The sequence below is a fragment of the Colletotrichum truncatum genome (genome assembly GCF_014235925.2).
Source record: "Colletotrichum truncatum strain CMES1059 chromosome Unknown Contig_0008, whole genome shotgun sequence".
Classification (NCBI taxonomy): Eukaryota; Fungi; Ascomycota; class Sordariomycetes; order Glomerellales; family Glomerellaceae; genus Colletotrichum; species Colletotrichum truncatum.
The window spans coordinates 3,440,049-3,465,090 of NW_027222405.1; the positions used below are offsets into that span (position 1 = coordinate 3,440,049).

A 25,042-nucleotide genomic window follows, 5' to 3' on the forward strand; every position below is an offset into this window, starting at 1 on the left:
TTACGAAACTTTCCTTTTGTTCACGGGGTTGCGCGGGGTTGACGGGTTTCATGAAAACAAACGGCCTAATTGTTGCGTGTGCGAGATCTGTATCGAGACTTGGGTTGTGTTTGGGTTCGAAGGATGACTGTTCGAAGGATGACTGTTCGAAGGATTACTGTTCGAAGGATTACTGTTCGAAAGATGACTGTATGAGGAGGTTCGCGTCCATTAATTTCTTTTGTTCAAGATACCAGATGTTAAGAAACGTCGGAGATTGATACGTCTGAACGCGACAAACGGGAGAACGGGAGGGGGCGCGGTTATGAGGTTGGATGTCGTAATAGCAAAGCAAAGGGGGGGGAAGTGTAGCGTCTTTCGTATGGTTCTTTTATACCAGACGGCAAGTAATGAATGCACCACGCTCACTTTTTGTCCTTTGCAACGTTACGACGGGAGCCGTTTTGGGATATCTTGTGAAGCTTGACTGTGGCAGCGGTGACCTGGTCGGAGCGGTAGGGCGTTCCGGCGGGACGGTCGTGTTGGGGGGGGAGGGGGTGAGTTTCATCCGTACGGGATGTTTCTCGGGTCTAGCCGGAGTTAACTTATGTGGACTTTGATACTTACGATGCTAATTTGTACTTTGTTGGTGTTGCGATGCTGAGATTGTGACTTTTGTTCACCATTAGTTATGTTCGTTCAGGAATTTTGTGGGTGGTGGCTTGGAGGGGACTAGAGTTGGAGAGCTCGCGGAGGCGGATGGTTGCAGGGGGAGGGGGGAGTGAGTATCGTCTGATGTTGACTCGTGCCGTCTGATTTGAATGCTTGTGTCGGGATACGGATGTTGGGGGGCCGTGTCGTCTGATCTTCGTGTGAGATGGAGTCAGTTCGAGGTTGTCTATGCGTTGTGGGATGTGGCTTAGGTAAGTCCAGTATTGTGACAGTGAATATTGAACGTGGGTTGAGGGTAGCCAAGTTCAACTTCCACGAATTGGAATGTTCATTTACAGGGGCTATTATTTGCATCTTGAACTTTGGACTATCCACCTTGAAGTTTTGACGAGCCACGTCTAATTGCGGGAGGTCTAGGGAAGTTGGAGGGAGGTATTGCAATCGTCCACAATGTTTGGTACTGCGGAACCCAGTGCTGGACAAACGGTCTTACGGTATATGCATAAGACAGGGCATTGCAATACAAAAGAAAGTATTATCTATTCGAGACTGCTTCGGGCTAGCCTCGACATGTTTCTGGCAGCACAATCAATAACGCCCACTTTGCCCTTCCTTCTCTTATAAGCCTGCTCTATGGGTATCATAAATATCATAACTCCCCCGCCTTATGTTGTATCTATCCCATCAAGATGAAGCCTTTGTATCATTGATAACACTGTTCACCTTCCAGCTATGTCCCATCTCAAAGGTTGTCACGCCATCCTCCAGGACGTGTTTGTCGGCGTGCCTTTCGTTGCTTTGCGGAGTAGTCTCATCGCCGCCGTCATTCGTATCTCCTAATACTACAACAGCATTGGAAGTGGTGTTGGTATGGAATTCTCCGTCAGATTTGATGTAGTGGCTACCCGAGCGGTATTTGCCTGCGTAGTAGGCCTTTGCGTCCCGGAGCAAGACGCGCAACACGGGGATAGAGGCGGCTATTATCGTAGCGTTCGGTTCGGCATTGATCCAGATGCTAAGCACTGCGAGTCGTCGAGAAACTGGATGACAAGACTGTTAGTATGTAATTCTTGAGAACAAAAGGGACAAAAGGAGATGAGACAGGAACGCCAGCAACTTACACTCGACTCCTACAGCCCTCGCAGCGTGGTATGACTCAACTGACTTCACAATAGCCACAGTTCCAGCTCTGTATCCATCCAAAGGTTAGTGGTGCTTCCAGTATGATGGGCAACAGGGGTTTCACTGACAGACAACCAATGCCCATGGCAATGGCCACTCCGGCTTTCTCGCGTTTGATCATCTGTAAGCTCCAGACAACCTTGATCGGTATCATGGCCAAGATAAAATCTGTAATAGCGGAAATAACTACACAATAAAGTCAGTCCATACAGTTAATAACGATAGCATGATGCAATCCATACTTGAGCCAACCATATTCATCCAAAGTCCGCTGGTAGCAGACCAGCACGGCTCAAATGTGTGTGGGTCTGGAGCGCCACAATTTGCCCTCCATACCAGAATCGAGTGGGCAATACACATCGCGTTCATGATGACCGTCGTTATGATGATGACATACTTGGCCCAGCCATCTGTGAACCGTAATAGAGTGAGTGCGAAAGAAGTTTTGCTAAAGGCTAACGATAGCTTCGTGAACGTGTCGGCAGAAAGGTTTACCGGCATTATCAACGGACCTGACAAAGTGGTGACGAGATAACCGTTTCGATATATGACCGTCTGCAGACTCACTGCTATAAGCAGGAAAACCCAGCTGATCACTAGAAGATGGTCATCCCACCACATCTTTGCCGTCCGTACAGCTCGACAGTAGATACGGAGCCCTAGGAAGACCGTCGTTACCAAGACCATAGTCCATATGGACGATAACACCAACGTAGCTATCGAAGGGTCCCCGGAGGGCATCGGATACATGATCGCGCCTTCAGACATGATGTTAGCTGTGGGCAGAACAAGTGACGATGGGAGGCGCAGAAATTCGTCAAAATCGAAGCATTCCCGAGTCCCTGGAAACGCAAAGGCACAACATATTTGTATGTCGTACGACATTTCGTCTCTTCTCCATCGTTGGCAGGTCTGGCACTTTACGTAAGGCCTGTCACAAGCTGTCAATTTGAGGTAAATTATATTCCGCTTTCTTTTTTCCTACTTTCGGCTCCGAAAGCTAGTCCAGTAAGTTTCTGCAGTTGATGAGGTTGCGGGGCCGTACAATTTGAACCTGGTTATGTGTGTGGACAGCTTACGTCCCACGATTGCACCCCCATACCGAGTACAACAGAGAAATTCCGTCCTGAGCAAAGTTTAGCAGCAGGCAGGACTGAAGTTTTCACATGGACCCTGGCGCAACCGGACCCACGATCCTGCGTATGCGCGCGGCGGGCTTTATTACGTAGTACTAGGGCAGACGCATACTGCATAATGTGCTGTGCCTTTTACTTTCTTGTTTTGACTGCCCTTTCAATCAACGTTTGACACTCATTTTAGCAGGGCAGCGAAAGATAAACAAACTCTCACAATTTTTGGGCTACACTCTTAGTCATTTATCGGAAAATCAGATCCTGAAGAAACCATCTATGAAATGGGATCAAATGATAGCCCTTCGTTGACTTCCTCCATTGATCCATCTCACTTTTCGAACCGAATCTACCGAGTACACAACGGAATCCATACACATTTAGGGTAAAAGCTTCCACCTCCAGCAACCCACTTGGTCGGCATCATCCGCTTTCGGCCGTGCGCAACCGAGGGCGATGGATCTTGGGTCGGCCCCTCATTATCTCCTCCAGATGGGTCCGAACCCCGGTCTTATCCCGGTTAGCTTGATCATAGGAGGCCTATCCCTACGCTCGGAGGCACCGGAGGTGGGCAGCAAGGCAGGTAGGAACCAATTATGCCACATGGGCAGAACCAACAAGTCCCGTAAAGGATCCATCAATCCACAGGAACGACTCATGAGAATCGTTCGACATTTCATTGTTCAGAGAGAGCCGAGGCCGGTTTACCATTTCACCCCGTAGGGCGACATGGCAACGACGTTGTGGCAGCAGAGAAAAATAATGCGCGTTGGCTGCCCTTGCATACGGCCGCATATGCAGTAATCAAATAGATATCGGCGAAGCTCGTTCCTTTGACTGACCGGCTGCAATACCCACCTATCAGCATTCCGCCATTAACATGGATTTCATGCTGCGCAGCTGTGCCCACATGAATACGGCAGAAGGTCGATGAGCCTTACCAATAGATGTTTACAGTCATTGACTGGGGACCACACCGGCGACTTGGCCCCCCGTGGATCGGTTAGCGGCCACACAATGATTTCCAGGACACCCAAGCGAAAGTGTGTGGGCCATGCCTTATTTCGCTCTCGATCTTGTGCTCCGGATCATAAGAGCCGCGGTAAACCCCAAGATCTTTTCAAAAGAAAATCGGCGACCCCTTAATTCCACGGGATTTGAAGGTTTCGACGTACGGCTGTGTTACGAATGCGACCGCAGCTCGACATGGCTTCTCATTTCTTCTGTTCAGCCACCCTCGCAGTGGTCGCCCTTTCTGGGCTTGCCTCTGCAAATCCCCAAGTGGGTATTCGACAGACCAACGTAACCCTGGGCCGAGGGGTAAGGACCCCCATTTCATAGTAAAAGAAAAGCTGTCCATGACCAGGTTTGCTGACAGCTCCAAGTGTGCCGCTCTTACCCAGGCCGGCCTAGCAGCGCAGCTATACTTCGCAGACGACAGCGAGTACGCAAGTACCCTCAACTCATACTACGACGGGGCCATCCAGAGAGTTACTCCTCGATGCATTTTCAAGCCGGAAACTACTGAGCAGGTTTCTGCCGGACTCAAGGCACTCAGTGCCGAGGGCGGCAACTGTTGGACTGTGGCCATTCGAAGTGGTGGCCATTCTCCTGCACCGAACAACAACGCTCAAAATGGTGTGACTATCGACTTGGAGAGGCTGAATACTGTGACTTATAGCGAGGATGCTGGCACTGAGGTGAGATAGTCCGCGGGAAGAGCTCACAGCTCCGACGTAGGCTCCGATTCATGAAGCATGATGACTAACGAGTCGTAGAAGGGCCATGGCATCGCTTCAATTGGCTCAGGAGCAAGATGGGGCAATGTGTACACTGAGCTTGAGAAATTAGGTGTCATGGTCACTGGTGGTCGCGAAGGCCATGTTGGTGTTGGTGGTTTCCTGCTCGGGGGTGGTAGGTCGATGAACGTTCGGTGCCTTGATAAAAGCATGGCTAATGCATGACAGGATTTGCTTGGCAGTCCGGAAAACATGGTCTTGCATGCGACAATGTTGTCAGTTACGAAGTCAGTTCCATGTATCAAAGAAGATGAAGAACGAAGCTGCTGACAAGACTAAAACAGGTTGTTCTTGCCAACGGAACAGTTGTAACAGCCACTTCGACAAGCCACCATGATTTATGGCGATCGCTCAAGGGCGGTTTGAACAACCTCGGTCTTGTGACTAGGTTTGACCTTCAGGCTTTCCCTTCTCAAAACGCCTATGGTGGAATCGTAGCGTTCCCTTACAACCAAGCTGAGCCTGTTCTCGAGAAGTTTACCACGATGGTCCAAAGAAACGAGCAAGTTCCTGCGGAGCACGGCTTTGTTTCCCTGACTTGGAGTCCCGCCACTGGTCCATCTGTAGCCTTCGTACTGGCAAACGTTGATGGAGTCGAAAACTCCACCTCTTTCGTCGGACTGGAAGATCTGACCCCCATCGTCGACACTCGCTCTCACACTCCGATTTCAGGTCTTGTGACACAGCTGCAGGGGAAGCTCGGCTTGTACAACGTGTGGTTCACCATGACCTTTTATGCTTCAATGTCCATGGCTCGTAAGGTGATTGAAGTTTTTGACGACCTCATTGCGGGTGTCAAGGACACACTCAATGAGAGCGACCAAGTCATTTTTCTCCTTACACCGCTGCCTACCAACTATGCAGGCAACGGCGAAAACGTTCTCGACTTGAACGGAAATCTTTATGAGAATTCCATGGTACTTCAAGCCGAAGCCTTACTCTCAACGCCGGAACACAAGCAGCTCATAACGGATAAGCTTCAGTATGCCGTCGAGTCCACACTGTCCGCCTGGGCCGCCAACACTCATCAACGTTTCCGGTGGAAGTACCTGAACTACGCCAACCCTCTGCAAGATGTCTGGTGGACAATCGGCTCTGATAGGTTTTTGTTGAACCGTACTGCCCAGGCATATGATCCTACAGGGTTCTTTCAGACCCGTGTCTCGGGTGGATTCAAGATCTCGGATTCTGATTAGCCGTGGCAACCAACTGCAAGGTTTAGGAAGCGAAACCATAACAGCACATTAATATAAATTAACAAATCTAACTCTATAACTCCGACCGAACTCTAAAATGCCACCGTGTGGTACAGATATCTATATTAGTGCTTGAAACTGGACTGCCATTCCCGCTTACTGGTACAGCTCGGGGTAAGCAGCCTTGATCATGTCCGAAGCCTTCTCTCCAATCATGTAGACTGCGTTCTGGATGCGGCAGTCAGGGATGACCGGAATAACAGATGCGTCAATCACACGCAAGCCCTTGACCCCGTGAACCTGCAGCTTGCTGTCGACGACACCCTGGTCGATGTTCTTAGACATACGAGTCGTACCGCAAGGGTCTGAACAAATACCGCAGTCAGCGTCGCAATCTTCCATGAAGCCAAGAAGGTTCTGAATCAGGGAAGAAAGATTAAAATTCACTTACGGAAACCAGTCTGGGAGCGCTCTAGAATCATCTTGATCATCGCCTCGTCGGAAGAACGAGGCATGGGCCAGGGGTAATCACTCTCGATGATGTCCTTCATACCCTCGCCATTCATGATGATGTCATCGACGAAGCGGACACCCTCGCGCATGGCAATGAGATCGAGATCGTTGGAGAAGAAGTTGATGTTGATGTTAGCCTGCTCAAGCGGGTTGGTCGAGTTGAGCTTGACAGTGCCGTTCTGTGAGAGAGGGCGGAGCAGGTCGACAATGACTGTGAAGTAGTCACCTTGAGGAGGCGTGGGGATGTGCCACTGGAATGCGTCGCAGAACATAGGCTAAAGTACTCATGTTAGTTTGACTAATGGAACACACAATGGATGGAAGCACTTACGACAAAGTCAATCTCAAAGTGAGGCTGGCCACCGGGGCCGAAGGGGTCGACACCACCATTCTTCTCGAGGTACTCGTTGTACTCCTCGCAGTTCTTGAGGCGGTCATCGATTCGGGGCAGGCCAATCAGCTCGAGAAGGCCACTGCTGAGGGGGCCCTTGTTCTTCCAGCGGTAGGCAGAGGCAGCTCCGTCTTTCTCAGGGCCGGCGCGAAGAAGGTGCTTATCAAGACCGTAGCCGTCCTTCAGCTTGAAGACGTGAGGCATGATGGGGTGGTCGAGAAGGTTCTGACCGACGTGGGGGGAGTCAACGATAGTATCGATGCCGAAAGACTCGAGGTGCTTCTTCGGGCCAATGCCGGACAACATGAGAAGTTTGGGCGACTCGTAGACGCCAGAAGAGACGATGACCTCGTACTTGGCACGGAAAGTCAGGTCCTCGCCGTTGGGTCCAATAACCTCAATGCCAACGGCCTTGCCATTCTCGAACACCAAACGCTTAGAGTTGGTCTCTCCGAGAACAGTGACATTCTTCTTACCCTCAAGGTAGCGCCAGCTGGAAGAGCGACTTCCCTTGTAAATGGAGCTGACAGCAGTAGCCAGTCCATGCATCTCGCCGTCGTAGATTTCGTCATTGAGGATTTCACCCTTGCTGACCCAGGCCTTCTTCAACGCCTCACGGAAGGGTGCAGCCTCGGAAACGAGTTCAGCGGGGGAGACATGAATGGGGCCGGAAGTACCGATATGCTGCAAGTGCTTGGGGAACAGCTTCTGGTCGTCGTGGAAGGTAGCAGGCTTGTCGAAATACTCCTTGCAGCCGGCCCAGGTCCACTCGTCGCCGCCATAGGGTGCCCAGTCATCGAAGGTAGCTGCGCTGCCGCGGATCCAAGTGTAATAGTTGAGACAACTGCTGCCGCCAAGTACCTTACCGCGAGTGTTGGGCTTTTCGATGCGCGTGTACTCGGGGCGGTCGATCATTGTAGTCTTGTAGCCCCAGTCCCACTTGCTGCCGCGGAGCTCGAATGCGCGCGCAGGAGTCATGATAGCTGCGTTGTCCTTGGGATTGCTGACACCAGCCTCGATGACGAGAATGTTGACATTTGGGTTTTCAGCCAGTCGGCCGGCGACAACACAGCCAGCGGTGCCTCCTGTAGAACTGGTTAGTGTCTAGTTGAGTAGGAGATATAGGAGAGCCCGTGACATACCGCCAATGACAATGAAGTCGAAGTCCTTGGTGTTGTTGATGACAGTCATTTTGATTAATGTTGTTAGGTTGATGATGGAGTTGTTATTATGATTAAGTTGTAGGATTAATTGGTGTAATTAGGTAGTCTTGGTGATTGATTGTTGCTTGATGTTTTGTGTGTGTGTGTGTGTGTGTGTGTGTGTGTGTGTGTGTGTGTGTGTGTGTGTGTGTGAGTTGGAATAAACTCTCAACGATAGCAGCTTGAAGCCATACTTATACATTCAATTTCTGAATCGCCATGATCGATGTTCGGAGTTCACGAACTAGATCACTAAGATTAAGTTGATGGATATCGAATATGCCGTCGGGCCGTACAGGGCTGACGTTCATGATGACACGGAACCTCTGAACCGGTGGAGACCAATCGTACGTAAGTCGCCGGGATGTCTAAACTGGCATTGAGACGGTATGTAATAGGTGCTTACGGAGAGGCTCTAGGATTGAGACGTCTTGCTGGCCAAATGCGGAATTCTGAACAGTTGAACTAGCGAGGGAATGATTTAAGTGGATATTGATGACATGCCCCTGCGGAGTTCCGCCAGGAACCACTCATCAATCACAAAACGCAGTTGCCGATACGTGCCGGAACTCAATAATGTTCCAGACAGACAAATACACTGTTGTATTTGGTGACAGACGGAACGCCATGACGTTGTGTTTCTTTTCCAGTCGAACTGTCCACTTGGATGGAAAACACGGCAGCTACTAGATTCGGGGGAGTGGGACCCGACTTTCGGCTCCGAAATATCGGGTCCTGCTTCGGCATTTTTTCGCCCTTCGGCATCAACATCCAGCCCAGTCAACCAATTAGCGATGCCATAATCTAGCTTACTGAGCATTTTGATCTCGACAGAACATTGAGTGTTGTACGCCCACATGCCGAACAAATCCCCTAAGTCTCTACAGTAAGGTTTCCACAACGCTTCTTTTCTCACCAACTCCAGAATGGGACTTCCAAGCAAAGGCTTGTCGCACTTTGTAATACCCCTTGCAGATATGCATGCATCGGAATGCTTGATTCTCTCCGGGTTCACGGCAGATGTGTACGTTGATGACGTATCGCCAGTCGCCAATCTGGCTCTCGTCAGCGCGCAGCCGCTACACTAGTGATGCCGTATTTGGCGAAAATCGATGAGAGACTTGAAAAACGAGGCCATGATGAGCTGGCGTTAAACCTGTATATAAGGACGGTGCTTGCTTGTGATGTTAAGATTTCACCATCAACATTTGACTACTTCATAGTTTCCCGTCCTCGCAACTTCTTCGTACTTATATCATTGTGCATTTTAATCATATAATACAGCCGGTTACAACATCTTTATCTTGAAATAGTCATAAAGCAACTATGGCCACCCCAACTTACACTCTTGCTGAGGGTATGCTTCATCCTTTCACTTACTTTAGCATTAGAAGCTTACACTGTCTCAGGCGTCCCTTATGCCGACCCTGCCACAGCGCAGCACTTCGGTGGCAACTCAGTCAAGGGCTTAATGCTGTTGCAAGATACACAGCTAATCGAGACTTTGGCACACTTCAGCCGTGAACGCATTCCAGAGCGTATTGTTCACGCCAGGGCTGCTGGCGCGTTTGGCGAGTTTGAGGTTACACACGATGTCTCGCAATTCACTTCGGCCAAGTTCTTGAATGGTATTGGGAAAAAGTCCAAGGTCCTTCTCCGAGTTTCTACTGTGGGACCTGAAAGGGGCAGTGCCGATACCGTTCGCGATGTGCGTGGCTGGGGCATGAAGATTTTCACAGAGGAGGGAAACCAAGATTGGGTTTTTAACAGTATTGTAAGTGACCACCCTTCGAATCAGGTAATTGACTTCGCATTTCTAAACATTGGTAGCCTGTGTTCTTCATTCGTGACCCTATCAAGTTTCCTTCAGTTAACCGAAGCCACAAACGGCATCCTGCAACAAATTGTACGGATTCAACTATGGTAAGAAGCCCAATCAATGACCTAATGATCTTTTACTAACTAAGAATAGTTCTGGGAGTGCGTTTGATGATTCTAGCCGTCACTTTTCATTGCTAACAGAAGTAGCTTTCACAACAACAACCAAGAAGGAATCCATGCTCTTCTGCACCTCTTTAGCGAGAGAGGTACTCCGAAGAGTGTTAGGCACCTGAACGCTTATAGTGGACATACTTATAAACTGACGAAAGATGTGAGGTTCCATTTGCTATCCCATGGTGTCAGCTCACTAACCGTCCTAGGACGGCACTTTCTACTACGTCAAGATTCACATCAAGTCCGACCAGGGAGTTCAGAACTTGACCAACGACGAAGCCGTCAAGATTGCAGGAGAAAACCCTGACTGCCATACTGCTGACCTTTACGACTCAATTGCGAAAGGTGACTTCCCTTCCTGGACTGTACACTTCCAGGTTATGGAGCCGAAGGACGCAGAGCAGTATCGCTGGAACATTTTCGACATGACAAAAGTCTGGCCGCATGCCGACTATCCCCTTATCCCAGTGGGCAAACTCACGCTGAACAAGAACGTAGGTTTGATTTCAAGTGCAAGCAAGCACTTCTTTCCTCGGGTGGCCCCGCTGACATGTGCTCTTGCTGGTAGCCTTCCAACTATTTCGCAGACATTGAGCAGGCAGCCTTCTCACCATCTAACATGGTCGCTGGATTTGCCCCCTCTGCAGACCCTGTGTTGCAAGCCCGCATGTTTGCCTACAACGACGCAGCCCGCTACCGCCTGGGCGTCAACTACCAGCAGCTCCCCTGCAACAAGCCTGTTTCTCCCGTGTACTGCCCTTATCAGCGCGACGGTTTCATGACCTTTGGTGACAACTACGGTGGAGACCCAAACTACGTGCGATCAGACCTGAAGGCGATCAACTTTGTTGGAAAGCAAGGTGCCAACGGATACGCTCTCGGTGGACACGAAAACTGGGTTGGACGGGTGTGCGGCTTCACGTCACAGGTTTCTGACACTGACTTCGTCCAAGCTCGGGCTTTTTGGGAGGTCCTTGGGAAACAGCCTGGCCAGCAGGAAGCTCTTGTTGCCAATATTGCGGGACATCTCCAAAGCGCCCAGCCGGCGGTTCAGGAGAAGACTTTTGGTGAGTGAAATTCTCGATCAATAAGCCGACTAATAGTGCACCATGGCTAACTTGAGTCCTCCCTAGATATGTTTGCCAAGGTATCCCCTGATTTGGGCGAAAAGATCAAAAAGGCTGTTCAGAGCACAGATTAAGAAAACCAGGTAGCACCACATGCTATCATTTGTCTACCACTAGGGGTGTTTTGGGGGTTCTGTGTTTACTGAGTTGTAACCTTACTCGATAGTTAATAGAATGTTGAAAGTCCGGCCAGAAATCTGGTGCACACACTGCATGGGGCTCCATAGTATAAACACCGATTCAATTCGGAACTTGTGACAAATCCCAGTTGTTCAACAAGTCCAAGCGTCAGCAAAAAAATAAGCCATCACGTTTAATGCCGATTGAACTCGGAGTGTATCACAAGTTTGCAGCACCATCATCATCATCGACCGTTTCACGGCGTATGTCCCGTTCGTAATCGAATTTTCATTTCAGGCTTTGGCCCCCCGCTCGAACTATTCCCGCAGGTATATAATCTTTCCAGATTCGCCTCCTGTTTTCGAGTTTTTTTTTTCCCAACAACGTCCTCACTTGCAAACACATCCACAACATTCCAGAAACTCTTGAATCACTGTATCTCACTTCTTTTCCCTCAAAAGCAGATCCCCGTCACCATGTCTCGCCTCAGAGTTGGAGCTCTTGTCTACGAATATCAGGCCATCGATGTCATCGGAATACTCGATGTCCTGAACTCTGGCTCCAAGGACCTAGCCAAAGGGCTTGCATTCTTTGGCCCTGTCGGCGAAAAGGTCACATCGGAAGCTCCCGAAATCGAGTTTCATCACATCGGTGCTACTCTAGATACTGTGAAGGTCATTGGTGGCTTGCTCATCACACCCACTGTAACCGTCGACGACGCCCCGGAAATCGACATACTTATCGTCGGCGGTCCCAATCTGGCCGATTTCAACCTCCATTCTAAGCTCGCCGACTACATCCGCCGACATGTAGCTGCTGACAAGCTCGTTTTTGCCAACTGCACTGGATCTGGTGTAGTTGCTCTGACCGGAGCCCTCGATGGGCGAAAAGCCACGATCAACAACATGGAGTACGAGTGGGCTAGGAAGCAATACCCGAATGTTAACTGGACACGGGAGGCGAAGTGGATTGTCGACGGAAACATCTGGACTGCTGCAGGAGCCGTCACTGGTATGGACATGGTTTCACACTGGATGAAGGAAAACTACGGTGAAGACGTCTTTATGCTCTCTGCCAGGGGACTCGACTTTGAGCCTCGGGATGTCAACGGAGTGCAAAATGTCATTTCCAAGAGACATGATTCTTCTGGCAAGCAGATCTCGACACATGAGTTCTTCTACTATGACTCATACTAGTGTGTTTCATGTATCAATCTTGTTTACTGGAACTGCTAGCTGCAGAATTTTTCAATAATGAAATTATGTTTTGTTGAGGAGATTTATCGTCAGCCCGTCTCTTCGGTGCAATACACTATAAGATTTAGTGCTACAGTCGATCGAGGACCCAACATGCACTATTATGAGCTGAGCTGAAATTCATGACTTCAAGTACTCTCGGCAAACCGAGTATGGTTTTCAGGCTCCTTCTTTGCTACCAAAACAAAAAGTTGGTCTTCAAACTTCCTCATGTAATCGAAAACCTGGACCTATTCAAGGAGATTCGGTGGATCGAGATAGTTCAAAGCCGTTAAAGATACAGGCCATGATTACAAGAGACCCAAGACGATTTTTTGCTTCGCTCACTTACTGATACTACGTGCAAGCTACAGCTTCGCCTTTTTACTCTCGTGGCTGGCTCTACAAGCTTCATCTACCCAACCCATAACTTCCACTAGTTTCTCATCCCGTAGCCTTGGCACCACGACTTGGACGCTTAACGGCGTTCCTAGGTAGAGACGCCGATCTATTTTGGTCTCGTCCCATAGATCACGAGCTCTCTCGTCCCAGCTGCTTAACACTTTGCCTCCCTGAGGGGAGCCAAGCTGAAGATCGCTCTCCTGCACTTGACGCACAGGGATCGTTCCAGCAGGGTAGTCCAAAAGTACCCAACTACTCGTCATACCGACGGCGTTGTACCCTTCAATAGGCGGCACAGGGTGCGGTGCCACAGGACAGATGATAGCGTCAATCTTTTGCTTACGTCGTCCTTGAACGTCATCCTCAACCCATATTTTCAGCATCTCTTGTTCGAGCCGAGATCTTTGTGCTTGTAATTCCGCTACTTGCGTTAGTGATAGTGGCTGTCCCCGCTTGAACCTTGCTTTCGTCCATGGGACAAGTGGCTCTCCAGTAGCTTCAATCATATCGGCCATTGGACCCGAACCGTCGACGCCCATGAGCTTGTTCATTACAGACTGCGCTTTTGTCCACGCCCTTGGAGTATCGAGCTGTACCACTTTGACGTTAGACTTCAGCGAGAGGGACAATGTGACTTCATCCAACATGTTCGCGATGGGCGGGTGGATACTGCAGTTGCCGTCGCTTCGAAGTACGCCAACGACAAGCTCTCCATTTTTACCGCTGCCTGAAGCCCGTGTGTTTCGTGGAGTTGGCGACCAGGAAGCAGGCATACAATCTTCTCCCCAAAGTGTAGCGCGAGGGATAACTTCCCGCAACAGAGTATCGATATCCTCAACGCTCCGACCCAATGGCCCGGCAACAGCTTGGATAGAGGTGCGACTCATGCCCTCGATACCAGTCAGAACCTGTCCACCATACGGTAGGCGCCCGTTCGATGGCTTGAACCCATAAACCCCATTGCACATAGCAGGAATGCGGATACTTCCACCAATATCGGTACCAATGCCGATCATGCAACCTTTCATAGAAACCATGACGCCTTCGCCTCCAGATGAGCCGCCAGCGGTACACATTCTGTTAATAGGGTTCATCGTGCGCCCGAAGACGTTGTTTACCGAGTCAAGACTTGCGAGGGTCTGTGGGATGTTGGTTTTCGCTATAATGACACACCCCAGGGATAGCAGCAGGTCGACTAGCGGCGCGTTTTGCTCAGCGGGTTTGTGACAGAGGTACGCGAGGCCCATTGACGAGTCAACGCCGGCAATGTTGAAAGTATCCTTGACAGAGATTGGAAGGCCATGAAGAGGACCGAGGGTTTTGTCATTTTCGCGGAGATAGTGGTCCAGATATTCAGCACGTTGGATAGCAGAATCGAAAAGAGGCTCAGTGAGGCAGTTTGTGAGTTGCTGCGCAATAGCCGCGCGATGACAGAAAGCTTTTGTAACGTCTGTAACCGAAAGCTTGCGGGATGAGATTGCCTGGAGGAGACTTGGGACGTTGTATGATTCTGTGATGGAAACCTCTTCTTGCGAGAGGAAGCGAGGGGGGATGTCTAGGACCTTTTGAGGTCCATCCTGAAGCCGAGGAGGGTCTCGCGGAATGACGTTGGGCGATATATGCCATTTTGGAGGGATGCGGCTGGCTCGTTCGGCCTGTTTGCGGCTAGCAATGGACACCCAGGAAGCTTCTTGGTGCAATGACATTTTTTAAACTACAAGTTGGAGGGAAAATTGTCTAATGATCCTTACTGGCAAGCACTTTTCAGAGTTGTATGCAGGAATGCCGAGGTTGGTAAAGAAGCCTCCCCGCTAGGTCCTATTTAAACACACATCTCCCCCGCACCGTCGGCAGGAGGGGGCCCAAGCTCAAGCTTGCTTAATCCAGCAAGAGTACATACACATCGCCAAGGCAACGGATAGGCAGTACCTCAGCGATGACTAATATGTTACTGTGACTATAAGAATCGGATCGCCTTTCCAAGTGCACCATCCGTCAGTTTGTCCTGCATAACTAATCACGTTTGCATCGCCAAACTGCCACATACGAGCTTAACCTCTGGAATGCCTGGGATCTCCCATGGATAGGCCAGCTTCCCGCCGTGCTTGCTTGCGGCTCCGGGGCTTCGGCATAAACTGTAAATTTCCGCACATGTTATAGATGCGCCCTTGATTTCAGACAAGCCCGAGTGCCACGTTGCAGGCAAGACATCATACCTGCGTGAACCTGAGGCAGAAGACGTTGAGAAGTTTCTATTTTCGCTCCCTCGGAGTATTTTATTACCAGCTCCTGTAGCTCCTGATACCTCTTTCCAGCATTTCCAGGCACCGTGTCAGGAGAAATGGCACATAGTAAATGACTACCAGGGCCCCGAATGCTTTAAATACCCAGAAAGGGGGAAGAACATCTTTGACGAATCTCCGGATTAACAGAACGAAAGACTGTAACTCCGATTTACTGCTGTCCACCCTGTGTCGATTGGTGGCGCCGCCTTGGGTCGCCGCTAACGGGTTACCTGACGCAGGCGCGGTTCTCTTGACATCCATTACCGGCGGCCTTTCTTTTGCATTCCAGGTTCTTATTAGTGATCTTTAACCTTAACGATACCAACGGGTAAAATGGATATATACTTTTCCTCAACTTATACAGTCAGAATTACGAAACAACATTCTGTTTGGAAACTTCGGAAATATACGTAGAATGGGTCCTACTAGCAAATAATCGGGAAAGAGAATGATTAGGGAACTAACTAGGGGTATATATAACAAATGATAAGCCAAGGCGCCAAGTATGTACCCAAGTCGGGTTCGGCATCGATAGCCCCATTCGCGCACTGCCTCCATTCCGGCAGCGTAGACATAAGAAACAAGAGTTGGGAGGCTAGAAGAACACTCAGCTGCCATTCTTGTACATATTCTATGCGAAAATATGAATCGGAACCGGAATTTGCTCGAGACCTGGGCCATTAATGCGTAGATTATAAATTTCGGCAAGTCAACAAGTTCGGGACTTGTGACAAAAACAGGAACGGCGGCTGAGCACATACACTATCAATAAATCGCCTCCTGAGAGCTGAACTACCTAGACGTTAGAGTGGACTTGGCAATAAAAAGGCACAGATTCGAGGCAGGAGATGCGGTTCTTCCAAAAGATCCCATTCCCACGAAGAAGACGGAACACCCATTGATAAACGGGCTGTAAATGACCCAGTTCTTAAGCAACATTTTATTTTATTTTCGTAGCGTATCTCTAGTACTTTCAGTACAGCGCGCCAACATGACAGAAAGAAGTCGGTACTCCTGTACTGTGACTAATATATCTACATGTATTCCTTAATGAGCTGGACCATTGACTCCAAGCCTTCTTTCTCCGCGAATTCCAGCGCTCGTTTCCTGTGACCTTCACTCACCGAGCCGTCCGACTCCAATAGTCTCAACACTTGTTCATGTTCTCCCTTGACGGCCTCGAGAAGAGCATTCCCTGGCTTGAGAGTGTCCTTGGCGCCGTGTTCAAGGAGAATTCTTACACAAGCGGGACTTCCGTGACGGCAAGCATACTCGAGTGATTGGGAGCTGATTTCTTGCCCATTTTCCAGTAAGAATTCCATGACATCGTCGTACCCCCCGTCCGCAACAACGCTCATCCATGTGTGGTATGTGTCTCCGTCGTCGGGAAGTCGACTATCAAGCTTGGCCGGGACTCCGTGGTTCACAAGGTACTTCATCATGGGAAGGTTGCCATATGAGGTGGACCAGCAGTATGCCTGAGATCGAAGTTCTGACCGCGCGTGTTCTATATCCCGGATTTCCCAAGGGTTATAATGACTCTTGAGTAAGTTGTCTTTGCGCCACTCGTAGAGGCAATCGAATACTTCAGGGGTTTTGTTTTTCATTTCTGACAGGAAATACTCGTATGGGTAGTCGCAAGTTGAATCGCCGAGGGGATATAGAGAGAGCTTGACTGTCTTAATCTGACTGGCTGCGCTCGCATACTCTAATGCAGTCATATATGCATTTATGAATCCCAAGCGATGCTTCAGAACTTCGAACAGCATACGCAGCGCTTCAGTATGACCTCTATAGGCCGCAATATCTAGCGGCCAGCCGAGCACCCAACTAGAGTAAGGCAGACAGTATCAGCATGATGTTGAGCTTGGAACATAAGGCTTTAGCTTAAGCTTACTCTTTCATGTCCGTTTGCATGTAGATCAAATGCTCACTGTCTTGGTCTTCCACTAACGGAAGCACTTGCCGGAGAAGATGCAGGTCTTTTAATGCGACCGCGCCAGCAACCATAGCTCCCCTGAAAGCCTCGTCCGAATCATCGATAGGTTCTATCTCTTTAGGCACCTCAAAATACGAATCATCGGTAACTCCGCAGAAATCTTGTGTAGCCTTGCAAAACTCCCAGAGGACTTTTTGGACTTCCTCTTGAGTCTCGGACTCTGGTTTGCCTGTTCGAAGGGCCACGAGACGCTGCGCAGCCTTGCGTACGATGCGGAGCCCTCGCGATAGTAGGTCTTCGCGCTGTTGCAGCTTGTGCATGACGTACTTGGCCTTTAAAAGAGTCCAATGAGCCTTCTTTTTGGGGTTTTCCTCGAGGATTCCTGATTCCACTATTGCTTCCACGATCCCGTGGTCCCATGAGCGGTTGACACGGCGTAGGCGCAGAGCGCGCTTTATGCCGCGGGCTCTCACAATTTCGATGGCGATGAGACGGGCAATCTCGACCGGCATAGGGGGAAAACCGTCCATGACTCGTTTGCATTGGGTGTTGCTAACGTTGGTGAAACGAAAGAATAAAAAGAAGATGAGAATTGTAACAAGGAATGAAATAGAGGAAGCAACGAGAAGTGTGATTAATGACCCTGAAGTTGAAGAGAATTGAAATGTCGAGCGGCTGTTTTTGGAAATTGGTAAAAGTAAAACAAGGACTGCACCCAAGTACCTAGATATCTGAGGTATCAAGCTAGCAGCCTAATAGAATTTCTCCAGAGAATGGTAGAAGCAGTACCACTGTAAATAAACCAGCAATGAGCCTAACCCTCCTAGTTGGGGGAGCTGGGGTGGCTCGGCGGCAGTGCTGAGGCTAAGCTTCGATGTCGGCAGGCTGTCCCACAACCAACGACCCTCAACGACTAGTAACCAACAACAAACAAGCACCAGGTTCGTGACCACGGCCCTGCAAAGCAGTCTGGCAAGAAGTCGCGCAAGCGGCAATTTTCTTTGTATCACATAAGAAAGCCAAGGTCCTGTTTGTTGGTGTATCTCTTTCTTCCCCTCATTTCCTGCAAAACCTCTCGTCGTCATCTTCATCGACGTCTTCCAACTTGATCTCCCGAATGGAAGTTCCAGACAACCAATGACTGTCAATAACTGTCAACAACTAGGCTATACAGTAGAAAGGTGTCAAAATTTCCTTTTCACGGCAGCTACCGGCTATGCTGTCCCTATCCGCCAGTGTCAGCGTACATCTGAACTCGATCCTGGCTCAGATGGTCTCTTGTACCTCGTACAAGGAGGAAGGCAACGGTTCGCCAACTGGAGATGGGAAAGAGAATAGCCAACCCAATCGAAGGATCCAGTGGATGGATTAACGTCTACCCGGGGCATCTTGTGCCTGTCGCCCGCGCGCCGCTTAATGTCGCTTGTAAAGTACACCATCCATTGTCCAGTATTATAAGTCATTTTGTGTCACCAGTCTTCCACATACGACCATACCCACTGGAAAACTCGGGATCCCGTCCGCTCTCCCATAGATAAGCCAGTGAGGGCCGGATTAGTAGTTGGGTCGGTGACGACCAGCGAATACCTGGTGTTGTATGTTTTTGATATTTTTTTTTTGCTGTTCATCTTTGGCAGGACGGTAGACTGGTGGTCTTTTCCCAGCCACTATTCGCTTACGAAAACTTTCGAGTTATCGCAATAGCGGTATGGTACATACCTCTGAAGTTACCAACTGCCTTGCAATATCGCATTTGCATTATAATAGTTCAAAATGGCAAATAACCATGGGTTACCTCACTCCATATGCGAGGAGTTCATCTTTGCTAACGCTCTTACCATGAATTTGTCACAAATGTTTTCTTCCAGCGGATGGGATCATATTGCGTCTGACTATAAAAAGAGGCTGTAGTCAATTTAATGCGGTATGTTTCTCATTCCAGATATGATTACACGGATAGAGGTAAGCCGTACATGGCTTGAAGAGATGTATGAATAGGGCTGAAGTAGTAAACCTCTAGTGTCCAAATGTACAAAGTCAATTACCGTGTCGTCAATATCACTACCTGAAGATTCGTGCTGATAACCATATCGACGGAATCCTTGTCTGCTGCGATTTTCTGGAAGAAAATCATCGCCAAATGAAATTAGACGGATCCACTTCTCTCCTAACATCGGAGCCACCTAAGGAACGGAAGTCAAGATCTGAAAGATAAGCTTCTTTAAGATAAGAACAAAAGACCCTAATTACCGGACAGCCGCTGCTTCATTCAACATTTATGGGATCGCTATCCTAGCTTCTCTTGACACACAGCGAGAGAGAAAACGGCGCAGGCACATGAACACAATGCTACCCTCACCCATCAAAATCGCCTTGTGCGCACTCTTAGTGCAGCACACCTTTGCCCGTAAGAACATCATCGTCGACACTGATATTTTCAGTGACTGCGAGTCAGTTCTTCACTCTCAACACGCCGCAAAGCAAATTTCTAACATGGCCACAGTGACACCGGTGCTCTCTTGATCGCCGCAACATCTCCAGATGTGAACCTTCTGGGCGTCAACGTCAACTATCCTTCAACCTACTCAGTGACCGCAACCTCCGCCATTCTCGCACACTACAACCAGTCCACCGTGCCCATCGGCACCAGGCGCCCGTTGACAAACGAGAGCTTCTTCGACACTTTCGCATATGATCTCGGCGAATACGCGAGCAAGATCTCGTACCATTACTCTGGCGGTGCGCTTCCCTTTGGCAAGGCAGAGGATGCGTGGGACGCCGTCTCTCTTTACCGCAAGATTCTTGCTGAAGCGGAAGAACCCGTGACCATTGCGTCGATCGGATTCTTTGAGAATCTGTCAGGGTTGCTGAACTCCACCGCTGATAAGTACTCTAACCTGACCGGGCCGGAGTTGATCGCAAGCAAAGTGTCGGAGTTGGTGGTCATGGGCGGCGGATATCCTTCCGGCCGCGAGTTCAACTTCTTCGGCGACAACCCGTTGGCTACGGCTCATGTCATGAATAACTGGAAGGGCAGGGTCGTATACTGCGGAACGGAAGTCGGGGGGACCGTACTTTCGGGCGCGAAGCTGTTGGCCGAGGGGCCGTTGAGCGATCCGGTGCGACAGGCGTACATTTACTACAACTTCCACCGACCTCGCGAGTCCTGGGACCCTCTTACCGTTCTGTACGCCATTCATGGTCTGGGAGATATTTTTGAGTATGGCAACGAGTACGGCTACAACTACGTCTACGCGAACGGGTCGAATGAGTGGGTGTATGACTCTAGCGTTACGAATCAGTTCTGGCTGAATCTCAAGGTGGACAATGTCACGGCGGCGGACGTCCTTGACAAGCTCTATGTTGAGGGGGCTCTAGCAGCGGCAGATGGAATTTAGATCTTGGAAACTCGATGGTTAACTCACTGATGGTGAGAAACTACCTGACGCCGTGCACCGATTAATATTGTATTAGAAGGGAAACCGATGCCATACTTGGATATCCACCTTAGATAGAAATCTTAATCACTCAAGTCGGCAAGTGGTGCTTCTGATGTTGACATGAATGAACGGTCGGCAGCTATATGTACATGGACCTGCTGGACTCAAATCGCTGTGCCGTTTATCAGTCTAGATAAACAAGCGGTGCACCATAGTCGAGGGGCATTCTTGACCATATAGGTTAGATTCGGCGATCAGCAGATAACCTTACCCATTGGTCTCGGGAATGACACTTCAACCGCGCTTTCGTTGCGCCAACTCAGGCAAGTCTCTATGCGCCAAGGCCTCGTCACATTCGAGCGCATGCAGGGCAAGGGGGTTCATGATAGAATACCACCTTCCAATCTCTTGCAGGTTCGCCGACCTCAAATGACACCACTTTACCGCTGCAACTATGGCATCAAATGCTGCATTCACGGACATGGTTTCCCTCCCCAGAAACCCATAGAGGTATTTTACGCTCCTTAATATTGTCGGCAGAGACAATCCCACAAAGCTCCTCTTATCTTGCTCAATTGCCCTCAGTCACTCGTATTGCCCCGCATCGAGGTCGCTTCGTCCATCCGAGATGTCGACATTGGGAAATCCCGGTGGGGACGAATGCCCCTGCACGGCGGCAGCTCGATAGTGGCTAATGTAACCTTGTCTGCCAAGAACCGCCTTGCGATGATGCCGAGGGCGGTCGAAATGGTGTAAGTTGATCTGTATAAATGGTCCGTCGGATGCAGGTACACTGCGATTCGGGACCCTGACTTTCCTCAGCGCTCCAAAGCTTCTCGGGTTACACGAGCAAGGCCTGTTTCACGATGGTCATTTGGAAAACCCCCGTCGCGGCGTTGGCCGGCATCGCGAGCCTCGTCTCGGCTTCGACTTACAAGAGAGATGATGCCGCACCGGCTATTGAGCAGACAACGGTCCCGGGTGCTTACATCGTCGAGCTCGCCGACGATCAGGTTCGTCGACACCAGATCTGGCCATAAGCACTCTATGCTAACTACTTACAGGACGCCGCCGGCCTGGTCGCGAGCCTCCAGACGGAAGCAGGCCTCGCAAAGGTCTCTCAGCGCTTAGACTTCAAATCCAAAGTCTTCAAGGGTGTCTCCATCAGTGTTGAGAACTCCAATGACGAGACGGCAAGAAAGATCGCGGCCCTGCCGCATGTCAAGCAACTCTGGCCGGTCCCGCTCATCTCCGTCCCCAAGCTCAACTTCACTGTGCTCGGCAATGACGGGTCCGCTTCAAAGCACAGGCGCCAGACGAATTCAACTGATAGCTGGCCACCTCATGTAATGACGCAGGTCGACAAACTCCGTGCCAAGGGGTTTACCGGTAAGGGCCTTAGAATCGGCATTGTCGACACGGGGATCGATTACAAGCACCCGGCGCTTGGAGGCTGCTTTGGTCCTGGATGCCTAGTGGAATATGGCTACGACCTTGTCGGAGACGCATACGACGGTACATCTGCCCCTGTTCCGGATGATGATCCGTTCGAAGAGTGCGAAGGGCACGGAACGCACGTGGCCGGCATCATTGCGGCTCAGGAGAACCCCAGGGGATTCACCGGTGCGAGCCCCGGAGTCAAGTTGGGCATGTACCGAACTTTTGGCTGCACTGGCCAGACGACGGGTGACATTCTCCTGGCTGGTGTGATTAAGGCCTTTGAGGACGGCTCCGACATTATTACCGGCTCCATCGGCGGGCCTAGCGGATGGGCCGGCGATGCCTTTGCACTAGCGGTTGCGAGGATCGTCGATGCCGGCGTGCCCTGCACCTTTGCTGCCGGTAATGAAGTTGGTGGCACCGAGGGATTGTTCGGAATAAGCTCGCCAAGCACTGGCGATGGAGTGATTTCCGTCTCTTCGTACCAGAACCAAGATGCTGATGGTGCTGGACAAGTGTCTGCCTTCACGAGCTGGGGTCCGACGTTCGAGCTTAACCTGGCCCCGAGCTTTGGTGCACCGGGAGGCGGCATACCCTCGACCTTTCCTGTGGCTCTTGGTTCGTACGCTCTGGCTTCCGGCACCTCGATGGCGACGCCTCTTGTAGCTAGCATCGTTGCCCTTATCATTCAGGTATGTGGCCCTTTTATGGAACAACTCAGCCTTGTGCAGAAGTAGAATCTAAAAACAATAGGCACGCGACACAAGAGACCCGGACTTGATCAAGAGACTCCTTGCATCAACAGCAAAGCCAAACTTCTCTCAAAACTACGGCGACCCCAATATCGGTGCGGGACTCGGCCCCGTCCCGCAACAAGGTGCCGGCATCGTGCAGGCCTATGACGCAGCCTACGCAACAACCGTTCTCAGCGTTGCCGGTATCTCATTCAACGACACTGACAACCTAGCCTCCGAAGTCTCCTTCACTGTCACCAACGTCGGAGATACCCCGGCCACGTACAACGTCTCTCACGTCCCGGCTTTGACAGCGCTCACGCTATACCAAATCTACCGCGATAGCTCGCCTATATTAGAGACGGTGTACGCCAGCCTTACATTTGAGCCGTCTTCGTTCACCGTCGAGCCGAACGCTACGGCCGAGGTCCGCGTGAGCGTCATCCCGCCAAAGGGCCTCGATACCCCGTCTCTGCCTGTGTACTCTGGATGGGTCGCTCTAAACGGCACCAATGGCGACGGTGGAATCGCCCTGTCAGTCCCTTATATTGGCGTCGCAGGGTCAATGAAGAACGTCACCGTCCTCGCTTCCCAGCGCATATTCCTGACCCGTAGTGACGACCCGCGCAACCCGACGGTGGCCGCCAACACGACCTTCCAGCTCCCTACTCCGGCCGACCACGCCGACTGGGCCCAGCCTCTGCTCAATACAACAGACCTCATTCTGCCAGTTGGCGCTCTGCCAGACCAGTATGTGTGGCTGGTTATGGGAAGCGCCGAGGTGCGCATTGAGGTTGTCCCGCTCGATGCGAATCCCGATGCCAAGGACAACGGTCTCGGGGTTAGCACGCTGGGGAACATTGCGGGTTATCCTGTCATTTATCGCAGACCGATTGGCTGGATGAATCCTTGGGATGGAACGTTGGCGAATGGCTCGCGCGTCCCGCCTGGAAGGTATAGTTTGGCCATTTTTGCATTGAAGATTGCTGCGGACAGGAGTCTGGTGGAAAGCTGGGATCGATATAACTCTCCGGAGATCATCATTCGATATGTGTAGAGAACAAGAGCACAAACTACATTCTAGTGCTAGAATTGATCATGGCTAGAAATGCTTCATTTGAATGTTTTCAATTTTTTTACTGAGCTGAGATTTCATCGCCGAGATATCCCCCCTGCCATCTTTTCCTCTAAAAAATTCTAGGCTTTCTCCGTCTTGTAGAACTGGTTGAGCTCAATTTCTTCCAGTGCGATTCCCTCGACCGCGAACTTGGTCACGTACGCAGGATCAAAGTTCTGCTTCAAGTACGCAATGATCATGGCAATGCCTTTGTCTCGTCAGTAAGGGACCATTAAAGTGCATCAAGCAATACGAGGTACTCACCAGCTCCAGCTCCGCCCGCGGTCCAGAGTTCACCCTTGCCCTCACCATCATACTCCTTTTCCTCGATCACCCATCGCTGGTCAAGCCACTCCGTGTCGGGGTGGACCATCTTCGCAAAGTCCAAGAACTCACGGTTCGTCGTGGCCTTCTTTCCCTTAAGAACACCGGCACTGGCCAACCAGGGCGAGCCGATGCAGGTTGTCAACCAGACACGGGTCTTGGGGAAGGCTTCCTTGATAAAACGCTCGGCCTGAGGGGGCCGGTGGGTGGGCAGCGGGCCACCGGTGAGGACAAGGTCAAGATCGCGGGGGCAGTCATCGTAAGTGATGTTGGGGACGAATCTCAAGCCTGCTGTCGTGTTCGCGGGCTCCAGAGTGGAGGAGATGTAGTAGAAGGTCGTATCTGGTGCGTGACCGTCAAATGCGGAGATGTCCTGACCAAAGCTTTTGACTTTGTTGAAGTATTCGAGAGAGAGGTTACCGAATAGGTCAATACCCACGATGTCGCTGAACTGGACCTCCTCCAGCATGACACCGATGCGGAGAGTCTTCTTGTCGCCCAAACGAGAAGCCATTTTGAGATTTGTGAAGGATAAGATGAGGGTATAGCAAAACGGAAAAGAGTTTTCAAGGGGTGTATGTTTGGAGGTGTACTATGTGTACGATGAGTATGTGCTTGGAAAAAGAAGGAGTAGAGAGTGGGAATTCGGTTGATTTATATATCTGGTGACGGAAACAAGTTACTGTCTCCGCAATCAGAGGGTCTGCATCACATTCACTTCCTGTTTGGACGAGTTACCTTACTCAGCAACAGTGGAATGCTTCCAACATGGGTTTTGACGTTTGTCTTCAGTGCGGCACCTTACACTAATGCACTCTTG

At 50.4% G+C, this 25,042-nt stretch overlaps 10 protein-coding genes across 10 annotated transcripts, besides 1 other annotated feature; 5 read left to right on the plus strand and 5 right to left on the minus strand.

Annotated features, from left to right (window-relative positions):
• Positions 1 to 1,335: 1,335 nt before the first annotated feature.
• Positions 1,336 to 2,601, minus strand: CTRU02_212430 (uncharacterized protein; the record flags this gene model as incomplete). The annotated part of the gene is made up of 4 exons (XM_036726939.1): positions 1,336 to 1,691; positions 1,773 to 1,840; positions 1,902 to 2,019; positions 2,076 to 2,601. The coding sequence occupies 4 exons, from the start codon at positions 2,599 to 2,601 to the stop codon at positions 1,336 to 1,338; spliced, it is 1,068 nt and encodes a 355-aa protein (XP_036581183.1).
• Positions 2,602 to 4,151: 1,550 nt separating this feature from the next.
• Positions 4,152 to 5,958, plus strand: CTRU02_212431 (FAD binding domain-containing protein; the record flags this gene model as incomplete). The annotated part of the gene is made up of 5 exons (XM_036726938.1): positions 4,152 to 4,283; positions 4,349 to 4,663; positions 4,742 to 4,877; positions 4,931 to 4,989; positions 5,047 to 5,958. 5 exons carry the CDS (start codon positions 4,152 to 4,154, stop codon positions 5,956 to 5,958), a joined length of 1,554 nt encoding a protein of 517 aa, XP_036581182.1.
• Positions 5,959 to 6,114: 156 nt separating this feature from the next.
• CTRU02_212432 (glucose-methanol-choline oxidoreductase (SMG1)) lies at positions 6,115 to 8,053 on the minus strand (the record flags this gene model as incomplete). Its single annotated transcript, XM_070205838.1, has 4 exons — positions 6,115 to 6,364; positions 6,406 to 6,746; positions 6,803 to 7,947; positions 8,005 to 8,053. 4 exons carry the CDS (start codon positions 8,051 to 8,053, stop codon positions 6,115 to 6,117), a joined length of 1,785 nt encoding a protein of 594 aa, XP_070060651.1.
• A 1,337-nt stretch (positions 8,054 to 9,390) lies between these two features.
• On the plus strand, positions 9,391 to 11,260 carry CTRU02_212433 (Catalase 1; the record flags this gene model as incomplete). The annotated part of the gene is made up of 8 exons (XM_070205839.1): positions 9,391 to 9,421; positions 9,474 to 9,838; positions 9,895 to 9,987; positions 10,037 to 10,044; positions 10,093 to 10,216; positions 10,266 to 10,553; positions 10,628 to 11,126; positions 11,193 to 11,260. The coding sequence occupies 8 exons, from the start codon at positions 9,391 to 9,393 to the stop codon at positions 11,258 to 11,260; spliced, it is 1,476 nt and encodes a 491-aa protein (XP_070060652.1).
• Positions 11,261 to 11,782: 522 nt separating this feature from the next.
• On the plus strand, positions 11,783 to 12,502 carry CTRU02_212435 (DJ-1/PfpI family protein; the record flags this gene model as incomplete). Its single annotated transcript, XM_070205840.1, has 1 exon — positions 11,783 to 12,502. The coding sequence occupies one exon, from the start codon at positions 11,783 to 11,785 to the stop codon at positions 12,500 to 12,502; it is 720 nt and encodes a 239-aa protein (XP_070060653.1).
• Positions 12,503 to 12,909: 407 nt separating this feature from the next.
• Positions 12,910 to 14,649, minus strand: CTRU02_212434 (general amidase; the record flags this gene model as incomplete). The annotated part of the gene is made up of 1 exon (XM_036726935.1): positions 12,910 to 14,649. One exon carries the CDS (start codon positions 14,647 to 14,649, stop codon positions 12,910 to 12,912), a length of 1,740 nt encoding a protein of 579 aa, XP_036581179.1.
• Positions 14,650 to 16,262: 1,613 nt separating this feature from the next.
• CTRU02_212436 (multiple ankyrin repeats single KH domain) lies at positions 16,263 to 17,697 on the minus strand (the record flags this gene model as incomplete). The annotated part of the gene is made up of 2 exons (XM_036726934.1): positions 16,263 to 17,058; positions 17,126 to 17,697. 2 exons carry the CDS (start codon positions 17,695 to 17,697, stop codon positions 16,263 to 16,265), a joined length of 1,368 nt encoding a protein of 455 aa, XP_036581178.1.
• A 939-nt stretch (positions 17,698 to 18,636) lies between these two features.
• Positions 18,637 to 18,795: a sequence feature (Protein overlapping with rRNA (CTRU02_212437, KAL0933474.1) was converted to a misc_feature.).
• A 709-nt stretch (positions 18,796 to 19,504) lies between these two features.
• Positions 19,505 to 20,565, plus strand: CTRU02_212438 (inosine uridine-preferring nucleoside hydrolase; the record flags this gene model as incomplete). The annotated part of the gene is made up of 2 exons (XM_036726933.1): positions 19,505 to 19,617; positions 19,671 to 20,565. 2 exons carry the CDS (start codon positions 19,505 to 19,507, stop codon positions 20,563 to 20,565), a joined length of 1,008 nt encoding a protein of 335 aa, XP_036581177.1.
• A 908-nt stretch (positions 20,566 to 21,473) lies between these two features.
• CTRU02_212439 (subtilisin-like serine protease pr1c) lies at positions 21,474 to 23,838 on the plus strand (the record flags this gene model as incomplete). Its single annotated transcript, XM_036726932.1, has 3 exons — positions 21,474 to 21,620; positions 21,672 to 22,739; positions 22,801 to 23,838. The coding sequence occupies 3 exons, from the start codon at positions 21,474 to 21,476 to the stop codon at positions 23,836 to 23,838; spliced, it is 2,253 nt and encodes a 750-aa protein (XP_036581176.1).
• A 140-nt stretch (positions 23,839 to 23,978) lies between these two features.
• Positions 23,979 to 24,736, minus strand: CTRU02_212440 (dj-1 family protein; the record flags this gene model as incomplete). The annotated part of the gene is made up of 2 exons (XM_036726931.1): positions 23,979 to 24,106; positions 24,163 to 24,736. The coding sequence occupies 2 exons, from the start codon at positions 24,734 to 24,736 to the stop codon at positions 23,979 to 23,981; spliced, it is 702 nt and encodes a 233-aa protein (XP_036581175.1).
• Between the last annotated feature and the right edge of the window lie 306 nt (positions 24,737 to 25,042).